The sequence below is a fragment of the Austrofundulus limnaeus genome, unplaced genomic scaffold (genome assembly GCF_001266775.1).
Source record: "Austrofundulus limnaeus strain Quisiro unplaced genomic scaffold, Austrofundulus_limnaeus-1.0 Scaffold76, whole genome shotgun sequence".
NCBI classification, from domain to species: domain Eukaryota; kingdom Metazoa; phylum Chordata; class Actinopteri; order Cyprinodontiformes; family Rivulidae; genus Austrofundulus; species Austrofundulus limnaeus.
In genome coordinates, this window is record NW_013952478.1 from 1,639,200 (window position 1) to 1,666,127 (window position 26,928).

General features: G+C 38.1%; 4 protein-coding genes across 11 annotated transcripts in view; 2 read left to right on the forward strand and 2 right to left on the reverse strand.

The window, feature by feature from the left end:
- Positions 1-14,703, reverse strand: part of cenpe (centromere protein E) — a 26,246-nt gene extending 11,543 nt beyond the window's left edge. For 2 of the 8 annotated variants that reach the window (XM_014011102.1, XM_014011098.1), the window contains exons 1-35: positions 14,594-14,701; positions 13,596-13,699; positions 13,385-13,474; positions 13,174-13,292; positions 12,950-13,069; positions 12,617-12,698; positions 12,447-12,514; positions 12,283-12,357; positions 12,106-12,157; positions 11,801-11,888; positions 11,038-11,167; positions 10,714-10,833; positions 10,460-10,612; positions 10,232-10,385; positions 10,030-10,129; positions 9,147-9,507; positions 9,008-9,064; positions 8,162-8,329; positions 7,945-8,019; positions 7,580-7,648; positions 6,928-7,059; positions 6,461-6,638; positions 6,201-6,355; positions 5,830-6,114; positions 5,467-5,646; positions 5,150-5,266; positions 4,843-5,013; positions 4,450-4,656; positions 4,297-4,374; positions 3,381-3,620; positions 3,146-3,295; positions 2,657-2,890; positions 1,282-1,494; positions 673-750; positions 481-564 (exon numbers count right to left, since the gene is read on the reverse strand). In XM_014011102.1, coding sequence (XP_013866556.1) covers positions 481-564; positions 673-750; positions 1,282-1,494; positions 2,657-2,890; positions 3,146-3,295; positions 3,381-3,620; positions 4,297-4,374; positions 4,450-4,656; positions 4,843-5,013; positions 5,150-5,266; positions 5,467-5,646; positions 5,830-6,114; positions 6,201-6,355; positions 6,461-6,638; positions 6,928-7,059; positions 7,580-7,648; positions 7,945-8,019; positions 8,162-8,329; positions 9,008-9,064; positions 9,147-9,507; positions 10,030-10,129; positions 10,232-10,385; positions 10,460-10,612; positions 10,714-10,833; positions 11,038-11,167; positions 11,801-11,888; positions 12,106-12,157; positions 12,283-12,357; positions 12,447-12,514; positions 12,617-12,698; positions 12,950-13,069; positions 13,174-13,292; positions 13,385-13,474; positions 13,596-13,699; positions 14,594-14,649 — 4,743 coding nt within the window. In that variant the 5' untranslated portion in view covers positions 14,650-14,701. Of the gene's footprint in view, positions 1-480; positions 565-672; positions 751-1,281; positions 1,495-2,656; positions 2,891-3,145; positions 3,296-3,380; positions 3,621-4,296; positions 4,375-4,449; positions 4,657-4,842; positions 5,014-5,149; positions 5,267-5,466; positions 5,647-5,829; positions 6,115-6,200; positions 6,356-6,460; positions 6,639-6,927; positions 7,060-7,579; positions 7,649-7,944; positions 8,020-8,161; positions 8,330-9,007; positions 9,065-9,146; positions 9,508-10,029; positions 10,130-10,231; positions 10,386-10,459; positions 10,613-10,713; positions 10,834-11,037; positions 11,168-11,800; positions 11,889-12,105; positions 12,158-12,282; positions 12,358-12,446; positions 12,515-12,616; positions 12,699-12,949; positions 13,070-13,173; positions 13,293-13,384; positions 13,475-13,595; positions 13,700-14,593 lie in introns of all 8 variants that reach the window. The other 6 variants (XM_014011105.1, XM_014011103.1, XM_014011100.1 and 3 more) reach the window with 5 other exon arrangements.
- A 298-nt stretch (positions 14,704-15,001) lies between these two features.
- On the forward strand, positions 15,002-21,704 carry ddx51 (DEAD (Asp-Glu-Ala-Asp) box polypeptide 51). The gene is made up of 16 exons (XM_014011107.1): positions 15,002-15,204; positions 15,582-15,877; positions 17,455-17,618; positions 17,711-17,861; positions 18,004-18,149; positions 18,240-18,311; positions 19,014-19,120; positions 19,462-19,570; positions 19,648-19,793; positions 19,895-20,084; positions 20,168-20,283; positions 20,376-20,492; positions 20,830-20,931; positions 21,014-21,077; positions 21,373-21,507; positions 21,599-21,704. Exons 1-16 carry the CDS (start codon positions 15,182-15,184, stop codon positions 21,614-21,616), a joined length of 1,956 nt encoding a protein of 651 aa, XP_013866561.1. The 5' UTR covers positions 15,002-15,181; the 3' UTR covers positions 21,617-21,704.
- Positions 21,705-21,870: 166 nt separating this feature from the next.
- Positions 21,871-22,607, reverse strand: smim8 (small integral membrane protein 8; the record flags this gene model as incomplete). The annotated part of the gene is given in 2 exon segments (XM_014011109.1): positions 21,871-22,295; positions 22,497-22,607. Coding segments are annotated over 2 exon segments (270 nt in total), but the record flags the coding sequence as incomplete, so codon positions are not given.
- Positions 22,608-25,478: 2,871 nt separating this feature from the next.
- Positions 25,479-26,928, forward strand: part of LOC106519423 (ras-related protein Rap-2b) — a 2,867-nt gene continuing 1,417 nt past the window's right edge. The window contains exon 1 of the mRNA XM_014011108.1: positions 25,479-26,460. Within this exon, the coding sequence (XP_013866562.1) occupies positions 25,849-26,400 (552 nt within the window). The 5' untranslated portion in view covers positions 25,479-25,848 and the 3' untranslated portion in view covers positions 26,401-26,460. The remainder of the gene's footprint in view (positions 26,461-26,928) is intronic.

The following is a 26,928-nucleotide window of genomic DNA, read 5'->3' on the forward strand; positions in this document are numbered from 1 at the left end:
GCCTTTTGGCCGTACGTTCACTTTTAGTATGGTTTCCACGCAATCCTTTATAAATTAGACCCCAGGGCTGGTCGAAGTTGCGATGCGCGTGGAGAGGTGCGGCTGCTGGTCAAGCTGCCTCCCTGAGCCCTCGCTTTAAAAACAGTCAGGTGATCTGTCGCGGTTTTGTTGTGCTCGAGTTGTGAACACATGKTGTTCCGGTAGAAATGCTGTGAGCTGCAACGCTGAGGGCTTTCCTGGGACATGTTCGCCTGAGCCGAGCTGACCCTCCATCACAGAGAGAGGAAAAAGGAAGCGCYGTCAGATGGTACGACCCGCTCTGCTCTGTTCTGATTGGGTAAAACTTTGACTTTGCTTCTCTTTATTGGGTGAAAGAACAGTCGGTGCGCCACGATCATTTACATGTAGGGGAAACCCTGGTTAATCTAAAACATTATATAGTTCTTGAATTAATATATAAATGAGGGAAGCAAATCTCACCAGCTTGACATTTTCTTGAAGGCCAAACTTTAACTGGCTAATCTCCTCGTTGGCGTTCTCCAATGTTTTCTCCATCTGTTCAATCTGTAACAGTGCACAGATTCACTAAATAAAAAACTATCTAGTTTCATGGTAAACTGAAGAAAATAAAATAGATGCAATAAAAGGAAAATTTGGGAGTGATGTGACAACCTGTAGTTGAAATGCTTCTCTCTCATCTGTCAGAGGCTGTGGTTCAGAGTTCAGCTGATGCTGGAATTCACATTGCATCTAAAACAAAAAAAAAAAAAAAAAAAAAAAAAACAAGGCGTAATTTAAGTTTTGATCTAACTATGTCAACTTATTCTGGTTTTAATTAGTTTCACAAACACCAGGCCAGTCTGAGGAGAGGAAGCTGAATAAATTGTCTTAAACACAATAATACAGAGAAAAATGATCTGCATGTTAAACATTAATAATCAAACCTGGATGATTATGGAGTTTTGTGTGTTGCATTTGGAAACAAGTTATTTGTGTAATTTTGAAGATTTTCAGAGCACTTGAGAATAAATCTGTTTTGGGTTAGGCAGTAAGGAGAAAAAAAAGAAAGAATTACAACCCTCCCTTAGTCTTAATAATTAAGGGTTTAAATATCTATTTCCTAAGGAGTAATGCAGTAATTTATTCGTTAAGATTTTTTCTTCACTCTGCACCATTTTCATTCACGGCGTGATGTATTTTTTATTTTACTGTATATAGATTGTTTTGTTTTTATGAATGAAATAAATTAAATAAACTAAAACTCAAATTTTGGGACTTTACCATCTGCATCTTGTCCTCCAGCTCTTCTCTGAGCTGCTTCTTCTCCTCTCTCAGTCCCTCCAGGGTTTCCTGCAGCTGATCTCTCTCCTCACTGACAGATGCCAATCGGCACCGTAGCTTCTCCAGCTGCTCAGTTTGGGATGGACCGTTACATTCCTTCTGAGCATCTCTCTCCGCTCGAGTGTTTGCAAGCTCCTCAGTTAGAATCTTCATCTATTTCAAAGAGAATGACCAGTAAGAAAATGAAAACAAAGAATAAATAAAACAAAACTTAATTCAGATGATATCACCTGTTGCTCATAATCTGCTTCTTTCTGCTCATATAGTTTTATTAGATCCAACTTTGTCTGGAATTCTTTTGGAAGGAACTCAGGGTTTCCCCTACATGTAATTGATCGTGGCGCTCTGCCACGCCTTCAGAATGAAGTTGTTTGTTTTTTTTTTTTAAATCAACGTAAAACAGGAGTTGTTTAGGTTGTCCGAGACGACCCGTTTTCATTTTGGACAACCACCAGATCCCGCCTCCCAGTTGTCCAGTGGACAAAAATAAATAAATAAATAAATAAATAAAAAATTTAAAAAGGGGCAGGCAGTTTTACACCGTGTGTTCGTCATGTATAAAAATTAACGGGGAACAGAAGAAAAAAAATAACTTGTTAAAGCCGTCTAGGGATTAAACTGTTGGTTCTTTCACCCAATAAAAGAGAACCACTGTCAAAGTTTTACCAAATCAGAACAGAGCAGGGTAAAACTCAAAGTTCTGAGTCGTGTTTGTAATATAAATAACTTCTAAATTTAATCAGGTGTTTCAACGCCGTTAAATTACACAATAATTTCAGAGGAGAAACTTGTCACTTAGGTTAAAAATAGTAAAAGTTAATTATTTTTTTCTGTGCAGAGAACTTCCTCTGCTATAATTTTTTAAAAATAAATGATCAAAGCCCCTCAGTTGAAAACACGAAAATGATAGAAAAGATGTTTAAAAACCTCTTTCCTCAGAAAGTCTTCAGTCCTAAGAACACTAAACTGTAACTTCTAATAAGATCATGTACACAGTATACTCCTATTTAAATTAAAATGTTTGACCTGTAAGCAGAAAGCTTATGGATGTTTGTTGATTTTTGATCTCCAATTCAATGAAGAGGATGAGAACAAGTAATTTGTACTGAAGCCGCTCCTGAAACTGTCAACTTGCTGACTGAGAACATCTGTGTATAGTAAACTTTGTATACAGAACAATATAGCCTACTTATGAAATTACATTTTTACGGACAACCAGATTTTGACAACCTGTTGTATAAGTAATAAGAGCAAAATAACTGTTCACAATTTGTCATTGGGGGCCGGCTAGAATGTGAAAAATTTGGAAAAAAACCTGAAAACGAACAGTTTGTATCCTGTCCTCCAGTTCTGCACAGATCTGCTTCTTCTCCTCTTTCAGCATCTCCAGAGTCTCCTGCAGTTGATCTCTTTCCTCCATGAGAGATGTGACTCTGCACTGCAGCTTCTCCATCTCCTCTGTGTACCTCTGAATGCTGGCTTCATTCTCAAGCATCAGAGCATCTCTCTCTGCTCCCAGCTTCTCAAGCTCCTCGTTAAGAGTTCTCATCTGTCAGGTAGTGGGGGGAAAAATGTTTATTTCAATACACAGCCATAGCACACATCCAAATATTCAGTATGCAGATGTAGAGAAATGGGATGCGGGCTTAGGTTTTGTGGAAAACTTCTGTCATGTCAATAATTAAGGAGACCTTCACCAGCAGGATCTATGCAAAGCCTAATTTTAAGGTAAATAGTTACTATTGTAAAAATAAAACATGACTGATTTCCTTTGCTTTACCAACAATAAAAAGGAAAGTCTTACATTTATCTGGAGCTCCTCTAACTGTGGAACATTATCATTCAGATGTCCATTTACTCTCTGCTTTTTTTCGGATTCCAGGAGTTTGATTTGCTTTTTCTGCTCCCGAATTTTTTCTACGGCTGTTTTCAACTCTTCCTGATGTTCAATCATCTGTCAGAACATTCACATCATCAGCTACAAGGTCAAACAGAAGGTACATAAATCAACACAGCCACCAGACTGAATGTTAAATCACCAATTCCACGTTTTCCTGTAGGTCCACTTTGAGCTGGTCTCGTTCTGCTGTGAGAGAAGCCAAAGCAGAAAGAAGCTTCTCCACCTCCTCTGCAGAGCTCCCAGCATCGCATGTTGGCAGAGCCAGTTTCTCATCCTGCACAGCCTGAAGCTCCTGTGACTGTTTGAAATTTTCTTGGTCAAACTTTAGCTGGCTAATCTCCTCCTTGGCATTCCTCAACTTCTCTTCCAGCTGTTCAATCTGTAGAACAAAGCAGAGATACATAATCAAAGTTAAGATCTTGTGTCATATTTATATAAGAGGGTTATTCAACTAAATTGCTCCGAGGGCCACAGTTAGTGCAGGCCAACAGCTCAGGGGCCAAAAAAAAAAAAAAAAGCAATTGAAGTCATTATGTAAATAAAAACAAGTATTACAAAGACATGTTACCTATGAAATACTTTGTTTTGCTGTATTTAATCATGATTACAAACCCTATAAAAGTAGTGATAAAACAATATCAAAAACAAAAAGAACACATTATGCCTACTATTTGACACAAATGTTATTTTGACATCCCTGACTTGCAAAATTTTTAAACAAATTTTATTTTCACTTTCACTTTTTCATCTTCAACTGCTTGTAGTTTTAATTGTCTTGAGTGTTCATAGAAATATGGTTATTTTACCAGCTTCTAGCCAAGATTCTGATGTTTCTGTAGATACCAAACATGTTTATGTTTAACTAAAAGAACTTATAGTAATTAAAGTAGAAAATTGGAACTTTGAGCTTAAGACATGAATGAACCAATTTGCGGCCGAATTTTGGTCACTCGCGGGCTGGATGTGGCCTGCGGGCTGCCACCTGTTATATAAAGACAAACCAGAAAACTAAAATGGAGACAGTAAGAAGAAAAATAAGAGCAATGTGACTGAACCTGAAGTTGATGCGCTTCTCGCTCATCTGCAAGTGGCTGCAGTTCACAGGTGAGCTGTGGCTGGGACTCACATTGCATCTATTAAAGGATAAATAAACACAACTGTATTAAGTCTGCACACTAACTTGTTACCCTTAAAGAAGACACTCTCACCTCCAGCTCTGCTTTGAGCTTTTGCTTCTCCTCTTTTAGTCCCTCTAGAATCTCTTGCAGCTGATCTTTCTCCTCACTGAGAGATGTCACTCTGCACTGCAGCTTCTCCATCTCCTCTGTGTACGTCTGACTGCTGGCTTCCCTTTCAAGCATCAGAGCATCTCTCTCTGCTTGCACATTCTCAAGCTCTTCAGTCAAAGTCTTCATCTGGCAGGAAATTAAAAAAAGTTTTAAACCAAAGTCTGCAGTGCTAGGATAAATTTCTAAATAATCTACCAACTTTAAGGCACTTCCCTCCCTCACACAACTTTCAGAACATTTAAATTATCAGCTACAAGGACAAATGGAAAGCACCTGAATAATTTGACCATTTCCACCTGAGTGTCAACTCACCATCTCAACATTTCCCTGTAGGTCCACTTTGAGCTGGTCTCGTTCTGCTGTGAAAGAAGCCACAGCAGAAAGAAGCCTCTCCACCTCCTCTGCAGATCTCCCAGCGTTGTTGCATTCCAGAAYCATTTTCTCCTCCTGCACAGCCTGAAGCTCCTGCGATAGCCTTGTTAGCTGTTCACAAAAACACATCCAACAGTCAGGGGGTGAGGTTTTTATTTTATTATTATTTATTTACTGTTATTTTACCAGGTAAGTCCCATAAGTTACAAGTAGTGTGGCTGAGAAGCTCCATTAAATGTTTACTTACGTTTTCCCCTAATTCACACTCTTTCTGCTCAAACATTTTTGTCATATCAGAGTTCTTCTGCTTTTGTTCTTCAAGTTCTTGTTGAAGATGCTGTAGCAAAACATCCATCTCTGTGGCCTGAAATGAGAATAAGTTTTGAGAACTGGAAAAAGTTGTCAGAATTTCAAATATCTGCAGAAACGAATATCTAAGACGTTTCCCAGAAAGACGTTTGTGTGCATCAGATGTTTTTGGGGACGGTTATGAGGTAAAAAAAAAAAAAAAAAAACACAGGGTGTTTACAGATGTGTGTATTGTTTTACTATGCAGAAGCAGACCTTGTCCACATGTGCCTGCAGGTCCAGCCTGAGCTTGTCTCCTTCCTCTCTCAGAGACGTTATTGTGGAAAGAAACTCCTTTGTCTCCTCTGCTGAACTTTGACTTGAAGCACTCTGCTCAGACAGGAGCACCTCCTTCTCTGCTTGCACACACTCAAGTGCTTCATTCAGCTGCTTCAGCTAGGAAAACACACAGTTTTATTTTTTTTATTATTAAGATTACATGTGTAAGTTAGCTACAAATGTCAATCAACCTCAGCAATTCTCAAACTACAACAGCTGATATATAAATTGTGAAAGGCCAGACCTGTCAGTGCTACAAATRTAATATGGAATCAAGGAAAAACATGATGTAAAGCTTACCTTTGTGTCCCTTTCTTCAAGAAAAGCTTTCAGTTTGCTCCTCTCAGCCTCAGATTGTTTCAGTTCTGAGTGAAGYACATCCAGCTGCTGAGTTGCATCATCACACTGCTGCTTCAGCTCTTTCTCCCTCTGAGCAGAAACATCCAGATCTGCTTGAACTTTCAGCACCTCCTCCTTAGATGTTTGCAGGACGTCCCTGAGCTCCTGCTCACACCGAGTTTGATCTGAAAGCAGCTCGTCCCTCTGATTTTTCACAATTTGCAGCTYCTCAGTCAGGTCACAAACCTGAAACCAAAAATTATCACAAACATGTTTATTTACTGAAGATATTCTTACTGATAGAACCTACAGAGGATTTTTGCAGCACCAACCTGCTTTGTCAAGTTCTCCACCTGATCTGGAAGAGTTTGAAATGAAGCCAGCTTCTCCAGCTCAGCTCGGAGTGTTTCCTCTGCTTCACAAGATGCTGTCAGCTCTTTCTCCAGCTTGGCMACAGTTCTTCCAAGTTCCACACTTTCTATCAAATCTGCACACAGAGAAAAGCTTCTAACGCCCTGATTTTTAACTTCTAATCTCGTTTAAATCTCATATTTTGTCATATATTTTAGAAGCAACCACAATTTCAAATTACTCTGTGGGACTTTGCCATCTAGCAGAGTGGTGAGTTTGGTATTTTCATCAAACACAACATTCAGTTCTTTTTGRAGATCACTCTGCATCTTTTTGTAGCGAGACTTCTCTCTTTCAAGCTGTGAGAGCAAGMTGTTCATCTCAGCCTCCATCTTCTCCTGCCTGACAGTCAAGGTCACCTGGAGAAATGACAACACATTATAAAAAGCTATGAAAAATCTCAATTATCATGAGAATATATTATCATGGTAACACATTTTCTATGATTGAAAAAGGGTGGCAAAAAAATACATTTTGGGCAAAAAAATGAGTAAAAGATAATTCTTGAGACAAGATTTCCAACAGAAATTGAAGAAAATAAATTTGTTTTTGACAATTAGTTTGCAGCGTGCCTTTCAAGTTCCCAAATTATTCGGATGAATCCTAAAACAACATATAAACTAAAAAAAAAAAGGCACCCTCACTTACTTTCAGCTCCTCTAAAGCAATGTTTTCACTACGAAGAAAGGCCCATTCCTTCTTTGTGTCCCTGCTAACRCCCTCTGCATCATCCAGGGAGCGACGAAGCTTTGCCACTTCTTGCACCAGGTCCGTACCGCTCTGTCAGGGTGAAGCACAAAACATACCAAAGTTACCATTTTATTACCATTTAGTTCCAACATGTCAAAGTCTTTGTGCTTTTAAATAGACTAGATTACAGCCTAACCAATATTTTACATGCAGTCCCAAACATATTCTTATTACAGTGTTTCCACCTGCAGTTTCAGTACAAGCCTTTAGATCACATTTAATAATAATAATTAAAAAAAAAACTGTGGTAATTATAAATATCATTAGAACTATTCAACCCAATTGCTAACAAACTCAGCAATAAGTGCAGTTAAGACCTTGTACTTATAATACAGTATATTTTATTGTATATTGTTACTGAATGCTAAAATGTCATTTTAAAAATAGCCTGTATGACAYGCCTGTTCTTGAAGTATAACCAGACCCTTACACTCCCATATTACACTTCAATAAAACCAGAATTGTGTACTTGTAGTTAAAAGAAAGAACTGTAATGCACAGGGCCATCAAAAGGAGTAAAAAAATGATCAAAAACAAAATTAAAACAAACCATTTTCTGCAGCTCCTCTGAAAATTCAGTTTTCTTTTTCAGCTCCTCAGACAAAGTTTGAATATTGTTCTGAAGCAACAAAAAAAAAATAATAAATAAAAAATAAAAATAAATAAATAAATAAAACACACTTTAAAAACTTTCAGTTGTCACTTTAAAACCAGAGAGACATGTTAGAAAATTACTAAAATTTTGATAACATAAGCACATACAGAAACCCACCAGTGAGCAAAAACAGATCACAGGTAGTCACAGCAACCATGCAAATGACACATTTTAATGCTAGATCTGGCCAGATCAGCACATTTGTAATTAATTCACTTTAGAAACATGGCACCAGTGTAAACGAACAATATTCAKCTTACCTGAAGTTCCAGGCATTGGTCTTCAGATGCTTTGATGGCCTTCCTCAGGCAGCTTACTTCTTTTTTTAATTCATTCTATAAAATTGCATTAAAAATAAGAAATAAAAAGAAAAATGTAAATATAAAATGACAAAGAATTAAAAAAACTGATGAATCTCGAACAGAAAATCAAACGTCCCCTCAAAGGAAGCCTGAATGCATTCTTCTCATCACTTACCTCCTGCTCTTCAATGATGTTCGCTTCCAGRGACTCAAACTCACTCAGTTCATGTTTCTCTTTCAGTTCCTGTGACATAACGGCGTTCTCTTTTTCTAAATTTTGAATCTGCTCCATGAACAACCCCAGCTCCTGTTTGAGATAGTCTCGCTCAGCAATGACCTTGTCCTATAAATGCACAAATATAAATGAGTTTATCCTTTTTTTACCATTTCAAATGCATGAACCAAATATTATTCCAGAATTTATTAGTTGCAAAAATGGGTTCTATTTTTTTAAGAAGTTTTCATGCACCATATTAAAAAGGGTATGGTTTATTATTGTGTTAAAGCAGCAAGGTTACATAATTTCTGCATTAAGGGGCAAGTTAAAGTTTTTATCAACATCGAACGATAGGAAAGGCTTTAGGAAATAAATGTCTCCAGGACCCAGATCTACTAAATTAATTAAAATGTGTTTAAAAAACAACTTGTGAAAATAATGCTTTCTTAAGACAATCTTAAGATTGWTTATGTTTGAGGGAGTAGAAATGATTGTTGTTGTTGTTAATGTTATGTTCAAGTGAGGAAAGTGCTCTTATCTGTCAGTGGGTTTTTAAGTAAGGGTGATGTTACACAATAGTGAATCTGTTGTAGTAMACCAGTCACACATGGGGTGYGTGTGTTTCCTTAAAGTGTATGTTTTGTACACTCATGAGTGAACAGAGCTTTTTTGTACACCAATAATTAAATAGGTATTTTTGGCATACATTAAAWTTTTCAATTTGTCATACCAGAAAATTATTTGTACTAAATAAGTTGCTAGACTTTTCTGGGGGAGGTAATAATAAAAAGTGTCCATTAATACCTTCTCTGAAGCCAAAGTTTCACAAAGATGAACGATTTCTCCAAATTCCATGTTCATCTAGAGGACAACAYATTAGTGTTAACATTTGATTAAAAAGCTGCGGCGCAGTCTTGAGGCACTCATTTTAAAAGCAACTTACACATTTAGATTCAGCAAGGCTTTCTTCAGTAAGGCTGAGTTGCCTTTCCAGGTCTACTGCCTTCTTGTCAGCTGCCACAGTTTTCTCAATGGCTTCTTCGTTCTGCTGAGCTTCTGTTTGAAGCCGTCTTTCCAGGTCTGCAGCCTTTTTTTCTGCTGCCGCCATTTTTTCAAWGGCTTCAGTTCTCTGTTGTGCTTCAGTTTGGAGCTGCAGCTGCAGCTCGGCCACCTTACCGTCTAACATTTCAGTTTGCTTGACGGCTTCCTCCTTCTGTTGGACTTCAGCTTCAAGCTGCGACTTCAAGTCGGACACTTTTTTTGAAAGCTCACTTTCGCGGTCAGGAGACACGAAATCTGTTGAACTAAACAGAAAATACAACATATAAATGACTTCAGAGCAAACAAGATTGAATGGGTTTGCTTCTTGTATAGTAGTTTGATTTAAGTTGAACTTAGAAACTATACAGACCAAATACACAATGAAGTCTATCTATCCACTGTATATTAAAGGGTTTGAGGATCATGAGTCTACTAAAAATAAATAAATAATAAATAAAAATGTATTTTCTGCAACTGTAAAATAGCAGCAGCTACTAAAGTTGTAACACATCCAGTGAAGCGCRAGGGACTTTCAACAGGATTACATTTAGAGGAACAAATGTGTACTGTGAAAATAAACAGTAGATAACAGCACACATTGAGTCTTTGCATGAAGTAAAAAGATCAAGTTTTGTCCACTTGGCAAAAATGAAGCAGTCATGTTGGTGTCATTAAACTATAACAAATGTAAGAGTCCATTAATGTCATGGAGCTTAACTTTAAAGTGACACAYGTTGATGATTAATTAAACAAGTGAAAGTTAAACCAACTGATCTGAAACTCACCTGTTGCCAGATCTGCGGAAAGTCACAAAGTTCTCACTCATATCCATTTCACATGACGGCTCCTCTGGGATCATCCAGGTAGAATCAAAGTCTTCATCGCCTATCAAGGGAAAAACATCCTTGTGTTCATTGACTTCAGTGAACAATAAAAATGTCACAGGAGCAACAAAAAGGCTTCAAAATTATTTGCATTGCTCTTTACCTTCAGTTATTTCCATCATACTGGAGATCTGTGATTTCCACTTCTGACTGAAAGGTCCCGCAAAAGTCAAGTCAGACGTACCATCATTGTCACTTGAAGACTGATGGGCAAGTCCAAACAGTTTTCCTCCCCATGTCATCCTTCGTTTAGGCATCTGAGGACAGAACAAAACTCCTTAGAACCCTGACAGCAAAGAAGATTAACAAGCACTATTCCTGCCATGGTTACCCTTTGAGCAGAAACCAGGTTTGAACTGGTAACAAGCAGCTGGGTAAGGTTTCTGATCCTGTCTTCTTGTTCTCTCTGGAGTTGGTTTTTTTCCTGGAGCAGCTGAGACAGAGCCTCATTTTTTGTTTCTGTGGTCTGTGTGACTGAAGTAACCTGTGTGAGATCATCAACAAGTCAGATCGAGAGTTGTGATGAGACAATGGTGGAGACAAGGGGTGTTTAAATGACTGAAGAAACAACCCGATTATTCTGACCTCATGAAGTCGTCGCTTTAAATCCACAATTTCATTACGATACCGTTTGAGCAAAGCTCCATCATCTGACACCTCAGTAACATGTGGGTCGTTCTTCATTTTCTTTGCCGTGCTGGCAAACTAACAGAAAGAAACATGAAATTAATAATTTACTTATAATTTAACTTCAGAGTTTGGTTTAAAACCAATTAACTGATTTCCTTTTACCCAACATTAAACTGCAAACATCAGGTTTTCCACCAGATATTTCAGCATTATTAAATAAAAAAGACAAAAATGTGAAATATCAAAGCAGAGTTAGTGGGAGAATTTTCTTTCTCCAACCTGTAAAGTGCTGAGGGTCTCCTCCAGCGTGTAAGGAGTAACGTTGCAGATGATGACAGTTTTAGCATTTCCACCAAGAGAGTTCTGCAGGATGCGAGTCAACTTGCTGTCTCTGTAGTTTATGAAACCCCTAAAAACAATGTTCAGCAAACAAAATCATGACAAATTACACTAAAAACACCCAGATAAACAAGGCTGGTAGTATTAAAGAAACCATCCTAAAAAAGTTTATTTCGCTTTTGTACTCAGTTTAAATACGACATTTTTACTACCATTAACTGAAAATAAAGTTTGATATTTTGTAAAATAGTTGAAAGAAAAGCTAAATTAATTCAAGTTAATGAGTTAGGATACATTGTATAATTATTATAATTAGTGCCATCCTCCTTTAGCTTCTCCAACCTTAAAAAATGTTACAATTTATTACAGGGTGAAACATTTGAGTGTTAAATTTAAAGAAATAAAAAAAAAAAATAAAAAATTACCAAAAAATATAAGCAACAAACCAAAACCGGAAATTCAAAAAGACAAAATACACACAAAAAGGCTGCATTTATTTTCTAATAATGACCAGATGATCAATAGTGTGACATAATGTGGTCAGGTCTTTCTGTAAGACRTGTGACTGAAGTTCACTGAAATCTTTAAATAACATAATAAAAAAGGACAGGAAGAGAGATAATTGGGCATGTACATTTTTTAATAGCAGCATGTAAGGAAAAATGGTTAGAAAATTGATGTGGTGAATATCTAGTTTACTTACTTATAGTTTTCATCCGTTAGCTTCTTGATCACCTGACCAAGTGTGAAAAGACTGAGGTTTATATTGCAACCTTCTTTGAAGCGTGCACCTGTGATAATGGGGGGGGAAGGTGATTAACTTTATGGAACAGACTTTAATGCATTTTTTTTTTTTTTTTACATACAGAACCAGTGGAGTGTTGGCAGCTCTGTTTCAGTTAATGCACAGAGGTAAAAAGTCATTCTGAGCTTTGAACATAACCCAATCAAAAATATTTTATCATATATTCCAGCTTTTCAAACAGTATAGTAGTTGCTTCAGCCCACCTTCAGTTCCTGTTTGACTTGCTCTCTCAGACCCGGCAAGATCCACTAAATTCTAGAAGACAAAACCATCAAGGATCAAATTTTTACAGAGCAAATGATCATAGTGATGCAAAAAAAATAAAATAAAAATAGGGTTGAGTGGACACAATTTTAATTTTAATAAGTCCATGAACTTACTAAATGAGACACGATGATGGCTCCGTCGGTATTGTCACTCGATGCTGGATCACTTCTTTCTCGACTTTCTAAGATCTAATAACAAAATTATTTTAAAGCAAGTTTTTCTTAATAAACTTTCTGTAKCTTTAGCGTTTGAAACTGAATATGGTGGCATTGCTTACCATACGAAAAATAGCATGCGAGCGACTGCTTCGCTGATTCATTTTTGTCTTTGCATACYGACGGTTTTCTAGAAAGACGGTTTGAAGAAAACAAGGCGATTGTGACTCACAGTCAGCTGCTAATGCCACAAAACATTTGCCATCACAAACTACAGTATATCACATCTTACTTTCTCCTTTCCTGATCCAGGCGAGAACTTGTGAAGTAGATGTAACCAGCTCCTCTGTCAGATCAGCCACGTAGATGTTTTTCTGCAAACAAAACAGTTAAGCATGACTTACAGACTCAAAAATCAAGCTTTATCTCATTTCCAGTTTGTTTATTGGAGATACCTAATATTACACMGACTACACAAAATGATTTCATTCTGAAGGAAAAACTAATGCTGGTGAGTTTTTTGCTCATTGTGTGAAAAGCTTCTAAAACTAACGTTCTAAATCTACAAAATTCAAAAGATAGATTTACCAGCATCCAAACCGCAAACAYCTAAAATTTCACTTACATTGATTGTTTCTCGAACTTCCAAAGGTTTTCTTTTTCTGCTGTCAACAAGCAGGTCGGTCACAGTTTCATTATAGATTTCCATGTAAGACACTCTAAGAAGGAACTCCTTATTTGGAAACTTAAAAGTATAAAAAAAAAAACAGAGCAATTGTTTAGGGAAAAAAATACATACGTACTGTAAAATAAATTGCAGCATGTTTAAACAAGTACCACTGTCCTTACAGATTTAATAGTTTTAAAGACATCTTCCACAGCCAAAGGAATAACTCCAAGGTTATGGTCATTGCCCATCATAGTGAAAGTCTTTCCAGATGAAGTCTGTCCGTAGGCAAACACAGTTCCTATGAGGTAAACACAGACACAAAAAGAAGCAGCTAAAGTTAGCAGCATTAGCTAAGGAGGAGTTTACCTAAATCCTCATTTCATTACATACCATTGTATCCTCCAACAGTGGAAACAACCAGAGGGTTTCCAAAACCCTGATAAACCTGAGTGGTTGTTTCCTCAGCCGTGAACACCCGGTCTTTCAAAAGAAAAAAAAAAAGAAAAAAAAAGAGTTGGACATTAAGTTTCAGTTAGTGGGACTAACCTGGATATTTTAAACAGATTCCAAAACATATTCCAATGTGTGCTGTACAGCATACCAAAACTAAAACACTTGGAGCCTTCATCGACCTGATGAATAGATTTTTGGTCCGCTTTCCAATACAACTGAGGCCCTGTGTCCTCTGACGAAGCCACTTTCTCCCTGAAAAAACAAACAAACAAACAAAAAAAAAAACATAAAACAAACAAACAAAAAAGGACATTCTTAAAAACAAGTACCCATTTGTAAACTTCTCTTACCTAGAGCTCTTAAGTACCTGTAATGTACCTTAAAGACATTAAAATATATTTTTTTAAAAATAAGAACTACCTTTACTTGCTCATAAGACTTCCCCACCCCCTTTGTTTTAAAGAACTGTCACTTAGAGAAATCTTACAATAATTGACAAAAGCGTATTGAAAGATAAAGATAGGTCATTTCAAAGCCACATTAAAGCTTTGCTGAAATTGCACACATCATTTTGATAAAGAGGCACAAGCGTAGAATTCAGAAATGTTATATTCTTCCTATTCCATTATTCCTGGCATGGCATTAGATTCAACTCATAATTGTGTATTTTTAGCCATGAAAATTACTACACTTTTCTTGCATGTAAACATCAAAYTAATCTGCATCAAAATTGTTTGTGTTTGCAATACCTATAAAAAGCTGGTTTAGGAATTAAAAATGTAACTACATCCGAGAGAACAAACAAATTGTGTGTATGCAGGGCCAACGCAGAGACTACAGGCGTCCAGTTCATGCAGGCCTCACTCCGCTGAATTTTGGGAAACAGCCTCCCGCTGCCCTGCCTGCACAGCCGGAAAAATAAATGGAACTAAAACGCCGTAGTGTTTATGTTAAACGTAACACGACATACTATTGTCTAGTAAAAGTTAAAATAAATAARCCGGCGTTCGCTTTGGTTTTCCCACTCCCTGCTCTAACAACAGGCACACACAAAAAACACATTCCGCTTAAGTTTTACGTTGTTTTTGTTCAGCTTTAGTTCAGATATTTGTGTATCTCAAAGCTAAAAAAAAAAAAAATGCTTACCGGGCAACAACCGGGCGGACTCTTACGCAGACTTTTACAGCCGACTCTTCCGTCATTTTGGGAATAATATCACAGAAAACTACTGAGACATTGCTTTGTAAAAACTCACTAACGGTTTACACTGCGGTGAGGTGTGTACCACTAATTTAAAAGTGCGCTGCTTCGTTTTGATTGGTTAACGTCATCAATTGGACAGATCCATAGTCGGAGGGGGGGGGGGGGACCAAACAGATTACAATTAAGATATACTTGTTTAAATACTTTATACTTATTATTTACTTGAAAAGCTTAGAATACGTCCATTTCTTTTAAATAAATCTGAGTTATCGTGTTAAACTTAAATGTAAATATTTGTAGGTATATTCCTTTGCAGACATCCAAATGATGCTAAAAATACGCGACTGCTTTTTTGTGACGTAATAATTCCGTGCCCGGTTCACCATGTGAATTAGTAGATGTTTTTCAGCTCGTTATTTGGTTTGGTAWAAAGGGTGAAAAGACCTAGTGTTCATCTAGGCATTAGCAATTAATTAATTACGGAAGCTGAAAGTTATTAAATTGTTTTTAGAGACTCGTCTTGAAGTCGAAATGTCTCTGTTTCTTGTGAACAGGTAAGCAATTTCTGTTTGTCCACATTTTGTCACATGGGTTACAGGTGGATTTAAATGCACCCAATAATCATAATATAGTTGTTATCTATTAAGTCAAATTACTAAGCATGTTTTTGTAGTTTATCTGTTTATAGTGGGGGAAAATGAGGTGTCATCACAGTCGGTGTCAATGATGTAAAATTATTCAGCATGCCATTTTTCTGCTTCTTTTGTTTTAAGTCTGCAAACTGAGCAACAACCAATAAATTTAAAGTTAATAAATCGATCCAAAGATGGCAGCAGCTTGCGAAAAGTACTTTGCAAATGCATTCCTCGGCATAAATTTAGATGTTACAATTGCAAGTCTGATTTATTTTATAATGTTGGGATGCTTGTAGGTATCTTGGGGAAGAGGAAGAAGGAAGCATCTCACAAGAGTCACAGAGTCAGGTGTTGCTGGCCAAGCTGCAGCAAAAAGTGAAACAAAAGCAGAGACAGAGTGCGACAGAGCRGAAAGAACCTGTGCACGGAAAACAAACCAAGCAGCGTGACGTGCAGAAGAAATCAGAAGCTGACAAGGACAGTGGTCATGATCATCTACACAACAAAAAAAGGAAATCAGAAGCGTTGTGTGATTCAGACCCTGACAACCATGATGCAAAAGAGAAGAAAAAGAAGAAAAAGAGGCCTTCAGGTGTGTCATTAAACTCCTTTTGTGCCTTGTATGATCGATGTGCATGGTTTTCTCTATCTCTTAAACAGTGGCTTGAAGCATGCAAGCAGGGACTCCTAGTCAAGTTGACACGTTTCCAACAGAGAAGGGCATATACAACTGTAGATCATCAGTATAACAGTGAGAAGTTACTTAAAATGAATGCAGGAGAAGACCAAGAGGCAAAAGATAAAGTGAGAATTAGCAGGGGGCCGAGCACAGACCCTAGAGGGACCCCATGCTAGTGCCGGTCGCAGACAGCTCAYTTTTAAAATTAACATGCAAYACATACAACCCAACACTCACAAACAATTCGAGGGCAGATGTTTTGAGAAACAACTGCACTTCATGCTCCTTTACTCTTGCAACTCTGTTTTTGGTATTTTGCTTTAGCTTTCTACATTTTATAGTTGGATTCTTTTTTAGATAAGAGATAAGATAAAACTTTATTGATCCCACAGTTGGGAAATTTGCACATTACTGCAGCTCAATACAGGAGAGGCTGAGAAGAATAAAAAAAAGATAAAAGTAAACAAAAAAAAAAACAATATACACATGTGATATATAGTAATGTACATATACCAATGCACATATAGACATACATAAACACATATGCATATACATTTATATACATATATACACTGTATAGTATAGTACAAAAATGAATGTTTATGAAGGTGCATATAAGTGATTTGCAGTGTAGGTGAATTGTCCAAGTGACTGATAACATGATGATGTGTTATACAGTCTAACTGCAGTTGGATAAATGACCTACGGAAGCGCTCTGTCCTGCAGCGAGGATGTTTAAGTCTCTGACTGAAGGATAGGGGTGGGCATATCGATTGAAGGACTCGATATTATGGATACTAAGATGGTACTTGGTATCGAATCGATACCAGCATAATGGAATCGATGCTTTGCTTTGTTGTAGTTTCCTGCTAGTCTCTGGCTCTGAGCTCTCTTTCTCTCTYGCTCACACACACAGTCCAGCACAGGTACACACAGTGCCCCTCCCTCCCCCTGCTGTAGCTACGTAAGGGGCGGAGAGAGGCTTCAGAATCAGAGCAGCAGTGGTGAGAGAGAAATAAAGAAAGCTATATTTGTGAAGAGAAGCCGTCTGCCGTTTAGCACGGGGGGGTCTCCTCCATGTCAATGCGTCTCCCTCTTACAATAATGTTTTTGCAAGAGTGACTTTCCACAATCGGTGATAATCACTGCACTAAAGATCGGCTAATGGTCCACTTTTGCATGTCRACACCAGTTTTGATCATAGTCAAACTTGTTTGTCAACCATGTGAAGGCACTGAGCTGTAGAGCTTTTTTGGAGGAGAGATGATGATGTCACAAGAGTTTAAAAAAGTTTTCATCATCTCTCCTCCAAGTGAGGTTGAGACAATGTCCCAAAGACTGAAGTCTTGGATGGAAGCAACTAAAATGGCTGGGTTTAATCAGTTAGGTGGCCAAAGTCAACTTTTATGTTCTTTCATTTCCTTTTTTAAAATGTCTTCTAACTTTGTCCATGTTACCAAAATGTGTCTCACTTTGACTCTGAATTTTAGGCAAGTTAGCTGAAAGTGTTTCTCCAGTGAGCAGAAGAGATGAGGTGGAGTGCAAAGAAGGACAAGATAAGGCAGAAAACRTCTCAAAACAGAGCCAAGAGAAAACTTCTGTCCCAAAAGGATTTACTGTTCTTGGAGGATTTGAGAGCAAGGCTCCTCAGAAGGTACGTTACGATGATTTGATGGTGCTGAAAGGGTCAGGTGGTCTCCAGTAGAAATATGATTCTTTTCATCCAGTCCTTCTGTTTGTCCACAGGTCCACAGAGTCCTGCCTCAGTGGCTTGCTGAGCCTGACGTGATTCACAGAGATATTAAAAGCAACCTAGTCCCCATCTCTGACATCCCTGGGATTTGTTCTCTGCTCTTGAAAAAACTGGAAAGTAATGGAATTCAGCACTTCTTTCCAGGTAGATAAACATAGATTTATTGCCTTTTCAGGAATCTGGAGCTTAGATTGTGAAGTTGGTTCCATAAATGCAAGTTCTTTTTTGTTGAACAAGCTTTACTGAGTACAGAGAAACATAAAAAGATGGTATGGTCTTTGTGTAGTGCAAGCAGAAGTGATTCCAGCCATCTTAGAKGGTGCCCAGCATGGGCTGCTAATTGGTAGAGGAGGCTACAGACCCAAAGACATCTGTGTGTCCGCACCGACAGGCAGCGGCAAGACTCTTTCGTTTGTCATACCTGTCATACAGGTGAGCAGCATTTCTSTTATTTGGAGTAATCCGTGCCTTCTGTAARTGCAGACCCTGCTGCATGAAAAAGCTGCTTGGTGTGGTTTTCAGGTGCTGATGCAGCGGGTGGTGTGTGAAGTCCGAGCGTTGGCTGTGCTGCCAACCAAAGAGCTTGCCCAGCAGGTCAGAAACTTCAGACCTTCTTACCCTAAAGGTCATTTTTTTGAAAAGTTGTGAACAATAAATATCTTACCTGTTGTGGATAGCGCTTTGAACGACCTGAGTCGGGAAAATTGGTTTAAACTAAGGTAAGAGCAACGAGAATCACTGCCATCTTTAAACAACTTCAGTCCTAAAAATATTATAGTAGCTCGTGGAAATCCTGTTTTCCAAATCTTTACATCATCACCAAATTTAAGTTACAATTTTTTAAAATCTTTATTTAACCAGAAAGTCCCCTTTGAGGTTAACATCTCTTTAAAATGCAACCTGGTAAAAATATTAAATTTACATCAGAAAGAACCTCCTTTTGCATGGGAACAACTTGTCTTTGGTGGYCTGTGCAAACTGTGGCACCTTCCTGCAAGAATATCTTACATTTTTTTTGCTGGAAAAGCACATGATGTAAAATTGATGGTGGTGTGAAGATTTATAAAGTTGCATTCACAGGAACTGCTATGTTTTAATTTTGATTGATTAAAATGTTTTAAGGCAGTAACAGACTTTGATCTTGGCCACACTCAAACTCGCTATTAACTAATTTCTCAAGTCAGGTTGTTCAAAAAGCTGTCTTCAACAGGTATGACCTTATTTGTTCAGAACTTTTCCACAGACCAAAATATTTGAAAGCTATTTTCATGTGTGAGCTTGTGTCCATTTGTACAGGTTTACAAAGTGTTTGCATCATATTCTGAGGGAACTCAGCTGAAGGTGCTGATGCTGGCTGGTCAGAAGTCGTTCGCTTCAGAACAGGCTTCCATCTCTGAGCAAAGGTGTGAACTAAAGCTGTAAAGACAATCCAGAGCAATTTATTAAAAAAACTTATGCTTAAATAAGATTTATTTTACAGTAAGATAATAAAAATAAAAAAGGTAAGTATTTTCTTTAGCACCAGGATAGAGTTTGGAATTTTAGTGTTGTGTAACCATAAAATTTGTAGTCACGCTTCAAGTTGATTCTTTAAAAGGGGCATAAATTCAGGCAGCATTTTACAGGCTAAGTAAAAAAATGTACTTTAAACTTTACAACTATGATAGATGGTAGGAATACATTGTTCACTTATACGTATACTGGACCACCTTCAAATCCTCTGTCCTAATGATGCATGTTTCAGAAGGAGCGTGAGGCGCAGCGCAGCAGACATAGTTGTGGCGACACCCGGTCGACTGGTCGATCACATCAACAAAAACTCAGGATTATGTCTCCAGCAGCTCAGGTTTCTTGTAGGTTCCTCCACAGTAGAACTGATGTGCTTAAACAGCAGTGGGAAATAGTCTTTATTATGTACTTTTATCCTCAGATTATTGATGAGGCTGACAGGATGATTGACGGTATGCACCAGTCGTGGCTCAGCCAGGTTGTGAAGGAGGTGTACAGCTCAGGAGCTGAACCAGAAGCCATGAGCATCTTCAGGAGGACAGAAACACCTCATATCACAGCAGCCAGGTGAGTCGCAGTGAGAAACTCAGCTGAAAATCTGTGCAACAGTGAAAAATATCAATGTTTTTCTGTGTTCTCAAAGATTGAAGCCCTGCTTCTCTTCTCAGTCTGTCTCCCCCTCAGATGCCTCTGCAGAAGTTGCTGTTTTCAGCCACTCTCACTCAGAACCCGGAGAAGCTGCAGCAGCTGGGTCTCCATCAGCCCCGGCTCTTCAGCTCCAATCACAGCTCCTCCAACAATGCAGCAGCCGACCCCTCCCAGAAACAAGACTGCTTCGCCTTCCCCCAGGGTCTCTCAGTAAGAGACGACTCACAGGATGGAGCGCAGGCGAACAAATACATGGAAGTGGAGACGTGACATTGTGTACTTTTGTTTCGTAGGAGTATTATGTACCCTGTACGATGGACAAGAAGCCCCTCCTCATCCTTCACTTCATCCTTTTTATGAAGCTCTACCCCGTCCTCTGTTTCACCAACTCCAGAGAGATGGCACACAGGTTAGAGGCAGTTTATTTCTTATCACATTACTGCCGTTTGTACACARTACTTTCCTGTGCACTCCTTTACCTGTGAACTTTCTATCTCCCAGACTTTATCTGTTAGTGAAGCTCTTCGGTGGAGTTGAAGCAGCCGAGTTCTCCTCCAGACTCTCGCCCGGTGAGAGGAAGAAGACGATGAGGGAGTTTGAACAGGGAAAGATTCAACTGTGAGTCTGTGTGCAACTTTGCATTGCTAACATGAGCAAAGTAGATTTTACAGCTTCACATAGTTATTTAAAGTTATTTAGTGATGGAAGAGATAGAGTTAGTCACTTATGTGACATAGTTAAAACATTTTTGTCAAGTCCGAGAGATTATTAAAATGATAAAATATAAGCAAGAGTGAGAAATGTTGCATCGTGCAGCCATAAGCTGATATTTGATCACTCATAATCCTCATAATCTGATTGTTTTTATCAGCAACCAGTCACATTCATCATACAAGTTAAACCAAGTGAGTCATAAAAAACACTTTAGAATATAAGTTTTAATATTGTCCTGTAGGTTGATCAGCACTGATGCAGCAGCCAGAGGCATCGATATCAACGGGGTCAAATGTGTTGTCAATTACGACGCTCCGCAGTACATCAGGACGTACATTCACAGGTGAGCTCCTCTGTTCTCGAAGGTTTTRTTGTGACTGTTTGTACTGTTCTCATTCTGATTTGYTTTCTTTGTCGTCATGCAGGGTCGGAAGGACAGCAAGAGCAGGAAGGACAGGACTGGCCTTCACTTTACTGCTCAAAATACAGGTGAATTATACAGTGCCTTGAAAAAGTATAAACGAACATTAGTTTTCCAACCTTAAAGTCTTTTACTGGGATTTTATGTGTTAAAGCAACACAAAAATATTAAGTGTAATTGTGAATTCAATCCCCTTTATCTGGTGCGGAGTTAAAATTGCAAAATGTATGCTATGAATATAAAATGTTTTACAGACTGCACATTTTACCTTTTAAAAAGGAGTTTCTAAAATAAATTCTGCATGCAGTTCCTGACACTTTTATTTACCTTGTAAAGCATTTTGTTTTTTATGACCCCRCTTAGAAAAATAAGTTCCTTCAAATGGTGAAGGAAGCAGGGAGTCCTGGGATCTACAAGCAGTTGGTCAAAGCAGAAACCCTAAAGGGTTTAGAAGCCCGGTATGAACAAATCCTGCAAGAGCTGCCTAGTGTTATTAAGGTACCATCACTTCAGTAAACCARTGAGGTTTTTGTCCTTTTTAAAATTATAACTTGGTGAAAAAAAATGCTCTCTTCTTATCTTTCGGCAGAATGAGAAAGCCAGATGATGACGCAGCAACTATCAATCATCACTTATTTTTTATGGCAAAAGTCACTTTTGTATTCCTGTTGTTAAATAAAAAACTTGATGCATAACAATAATGTGTGCTTGTTTACTGAAGGCAAATGCTTATTGTTAGTGTTCAAATTTGACATCAGTCTAAAAATAAAACAGGATTGGATTTATTAAACAGAAGTACTGGAGAGGTCACTTTGTAAAATAATCATGTTTTTAAATTTCAAGGCTGAAATGACATCAAACTAATATGAAAACATTTAATTGTACAAACATTTGCATACATTTAAAGACATAATTTGCCTTTTTCCATTGATGGAATGAGACAATGTCCACCTGATGATATTGTTTGTTATATGTTAATRTCTAAATTTTAACTTAAACACAGTAAAGCTTGCTGTATGTACAGGGTCAGAGCTTTCAGCTTTTCAGAAATCAGTTGATTCCCCCCCCCCCGTCACTGTCTTGACAAGTTATTTCATGTCGACTGTCTCTGACACAATGAAACGCCATCAGTCCCATCTGGAAGTCTTCCTCTTCATGTATCTCTCTCCTTCACTGTCGATGGCCTCGTAAAGCTGCTGGTCGTTTTCTTTCATTGCGTGCATGTAGCCCAGATAACCCACGCTCAAAGTGATGGCTACCAGTCCTAACGCCATCACTGTCTTGTTCTGCAAAACAACACATTGTTAAAAGTTAGTGTTTTAACAGAATGAAAAATACTAGGATTTCCATCATTTAACTTTGCTTTCTTCATTTAAGTATGAGGCAGTTGCCTCATAACAACAAACAAAAAAAACTACATGTAATATATACTTATTGCTATTCCTTTTATGCAGATATAAACAGTCTTTTTGACAGTAGTATCTCACAGGTTTGATGAAGAGTTCAGGGTTGACAGCGCGGAACAGCGTGGTGGTCTGCGCCCCCCTCAGCCCCGGGGTTCGGAAACCTCTCTCCCCGGAACTCTCCTTCCCTTTACCGGCCTCTTTATCTGACATATCCGGCAGAAACGATACAGAATCGGATATGATTATAAAATATTAGAACCTCGAAGAAAGACGTATCATTTTACGACAGTTGTAGCTAACTTGTTTGAGTCTTCTTCTTTGGGTTTTCCAGCTGCTGATGTGCGTGATGTCGCAATGCTGCCGCCTACTGGTTTCACTGAAAACCACCAGTCCCTCTCAGGATGTGTCGCAGGGGGTTCCCTTTGCCAGAAAGGTGAATACACCTTGGAGAGGTCACCATCCCCGTTTCAGAAAGCAGGAGAAGTGGAAATCCTGAGTAAGTTCTGGGGTAACTATGTGCATATACTGATTTTTCTGTTTCAGAAAGCCCAGATAGAAGTTATCCTGAGTTAACTTACCAATGCAATTTACTCCGTGAACCAACCCTGCTCTGTAGCAGGATTACTTGAACATATCCTGAGTTAGTCTGACATTTTAGCTGAGATCTGGCATGAGGAAAGTGTCAGGCAGGGCGTGTCCTTTTCTAAAGGAGCCTGTAGATGTTGGAGCATAATAATACACAGAAATGTATGTAGAGGGAGAGAGAGAATGATAAGAAGATGAGACGTTTTGTCATTTCTGGGTGAAAATATGAGAATTTTTTTTAGATGTTTTTAATTGCTCAGGTTTCAATCTTTTCCTTCAAGTACAGCTTGTAGCTGTTTCACAGGAAACTTTAGGGCAGGGATCATCAATTCCTGTGCTCGAGGTCCACAGCCCTGCATGTTTTACTTGTTTCTCTGCTCCAACACACCTGATTTGAATGAATAGATGATTATCAGGCTTCTGCAGAACTTGGAAGAGATAATTCACTGACTGAATCAGGTGTGTTAGAGAAGTGTCTATATATTCAATATATRTGTACAGAAAATGGATGGGTGGATTTTGAAGTCTATGTGTCAAAATCTGTGCATCGCCCTCTCGTGGCGAGAATAAGTATTACAAAACAAAGTGATCTCCGATTTTTATCCTCTGCATTTTGTGGGGGTTTTTTTTAAACACGATACAGGGTTTTTACTATAATACTATTACTATTTTTCCGCAYTTCTCACAGACAATATTGAAAATAAAAATGCTTCGGAATCTTCATTGTTAACTAAAGATGATGTGCTGCATGGAGTGATTTGGAAGAATGAAACTCAGTTTTGTGATCAATGCATCTTGAAAATTACTTTTTCCTAAGAGCAGATACCTAGAACCCTTATCAAGCTTCATGCGTAAAATAAATAAATAAAAACTAAACTTTTTTCCCTGTACAATAACTACTATAGCTTACTATGTACTAAACTACTGTATTATAAAAATACCATTAAGCTTTATAATCAAGACACTCGGACTTAATTAAATTATTAATGCATTTCTTTCTCTTTTTTTATTTCTTTAATTTTCTTATGTTTGTATCATTTTATTGTCATTGGCAGACAAAATTTAATGTTTTTTTGTCTTCACGTTCCTCAAGTTATCACCCTGTAAATTTATTAATGTATTTCTTATTTTTTGTTGTAGCGTTAAAGGATGAGTGATGATCTTTCTGTATGTCTTAATTTTCAGTTAGTTGAGCCRAAGATGTCTGAACTTGTCAGCACATTTTTTTTCAGGAACAACTTTAGCGCCCTCTTATGGCAGAAAAAATATTACCAAAACAAACACAAATCACAAAAAATAAAATAATAAAATAAAAAAATTAAAAAAAGTCCCTAACCTCAAAGTTCCATTTTATTTATACTTAAAACTATGAAGTGAGGTGACTTTTAAATAAATGATTAATATAGTTTTTATCTTTCTTTTTATCTTTCCTCTTTCAGAAATGCAAAAAAAAAGTTGTCTTAATCTCCACCATAAGGCCCTTTTAATTGTGAATGATCATAAAGTCAAAAATAAAGTAATTAAGGTCAAAATTGGTTCCTCAAAAAATTGTTTGCCTTGTCTTTTGTAGTTTTATTCTGTATTTGGACAGCTTGTTATTGATGAAAACGTCCAATTGAAATACATAAGAATAGTTTTAAGGAATGAAGAAAGTTTTACTTCTGTAAATCTTTAGCCATATTTATTGTTGTTACTCGTGTTTATGGAAAAGTGGCTGGAGTTCACGTACAAGGAAACAAAGATCTGATCTTGGGATTTGACTGAGGGGAAAAAAATCATCAAAACCCTRCATGTGCTTCACAGGAATGATGCTTCATTGCTGTGTCATCTCCTTTTGTTATGCCACTCAAGTTTGCTCATATATTTAAAACACATAGATTACACTTTTTTAATCAAGAAAAATTRTATACATTCCTAACATTTGGCATGAGTGGTGTTCAATGTGGTGTAGAATCCAAACTTTAGATTAAAAAGCAGCTTGACTCATGGTGACTTTTATAATATAGAAACTCTTAAAAAAAACATTGTGAAGAAATAAAAAAAAGCCACAGGCTGACTTTATTAAAGGTTATGCAATGAGCTGACACCTCTGATAGACCTTTCCAGTAAGTTGTATTATGACTCAATAAGCCCAAGATTCAATGATGTCGAAACTAAGGTGTGGCAGATACTTGGGGCAGTGTGTCTGCGTTGACTGATAACAGCCGCACTGCACCTTTAACTAAACACTAGAGTGACGTAAGGACGCAAAATACGTGCTAAATGCAAGCAGGAAGCGCTTAGCGCTCGTGGTGTCAAGTTAGAAAAAATCCAAACTTATTAGACAGGAAGTTGAACATGTCGATATTAGGAGTAAATCCATCCTTCCTATTAGTCAAGATTTATGACAAAGTTAGCATAGCATTTATTATTTTTATGAAATAATATTTTATTGTATTGTTGAGTAGGTAGGCGGAGCATTGTTTGATTAACTTTTGATGAACACAGTGCGCAGGCTTCTTTTATTTTGAAAAGCCAAAACAGGAAGTGGTTGCTTTATATCACGCGTCATTTAACTCTGATGAACAGAGCAACCGACGCACGGTGCCTGCGTGAACGAAAACGGGGGAAGCTTGGACAAGAACCGGCTGGGCTGCGTCGGGAACTTAGCATGCAACAATATAAATGTTGAGTGTGGTTCCGGAATATTGGTATTTCCCGTGCGAACGGCGATAGTTGACGGCCACACCCTGTTTTCCACCCACCGCAGCTCAGTGCTGGCGACGGTGAGCGGCTTGAAACCCAGCAGGGCGGCTAGCGGGGTTCACAGCGGAGAGAGGAAGCAGGAGCGTCGGCTGCTTTGAGAACCATGAGAGAGTACAAAGTAGTGGTTCTGGGGTCCGGGGGCGTCGGGAAATCCGCAATAACAGTCCAGTTTGTGACGGGGTCTTTTATAGAGAAATACGACCCCACGATAGAGGATTTCTACAGGAAGGAGATCGAGGTGGACTCCTCTCCGTCCGTCCTGGAGATCCTGGACACGGCGGGGACCGAGCAGTTCGCCTCCATGCGAGACCTCTACATCAAAAACGGGCAGGGTTTCATCCTGGTCTACAGCCTAGTAAACCAGCAGAGCTTCCAGGACATCAAGCCGATGCGAGAACAGATCACTCGGGTCAAAAGGTACGAGCGGGTGCCGATGATTCTGGTCGGGAACAAAGTGGACCTGGAGGGGGAAAGGGAGGTCTCGTCCGGTGAGGGGAAGGCGCTGGCGGACGAGTGGAACTGCCCGTTCATGGAAACTTCAGCCAAAAATAAAAGCTCTGTGGACGAACTGTTTGCAGAGATAGTTCGGCAGATGAACTATGCCTCAACACCAAGTGGCGACGACCGGTGCTGCTCTTCTTGTGTAATTCTTTAAGAGGGGAAAAAAGGGACAATCACAAAGTTTTATTCTCTGCTCAGTTTTAAGTTTGCAATGGTAAGTTGAGGCGTCATACTTCTTTTAAACTTCCTATTGAGATGTTGTAGTCCATAATCAGTACAGATTTGTGAATTGAGCTAGACCGGATGTATGTTAATAGCCTGATAATCTCAGTTTATCTTGTTAGCATTAGATATTACCATAACRTAGCAGTTGTAAACTTGTATACCATTGTAAACACGACTGGGGAAGTTTCTGACTAATTTGCAGAAGTTCATGTGAAAGACATGATGTTTTAATATAAAAGTATGCAAACTTTGGGTTTTTAAAAGGGGCATTTCAGCTTTCTTTTCTATAAATAAACTATGCAGGGAGCCACTAAATCTGCTCGGCTCTTAAACAAATCTGATAGTTTTAGTGTATATAGTTTATAGAAAAAAAACTAGTGTTCTAAACAATATTCTACTTAAAGAAATAATGAGATTCACACAAATCTATTAAATCTAAGTCCTCACTATATATATA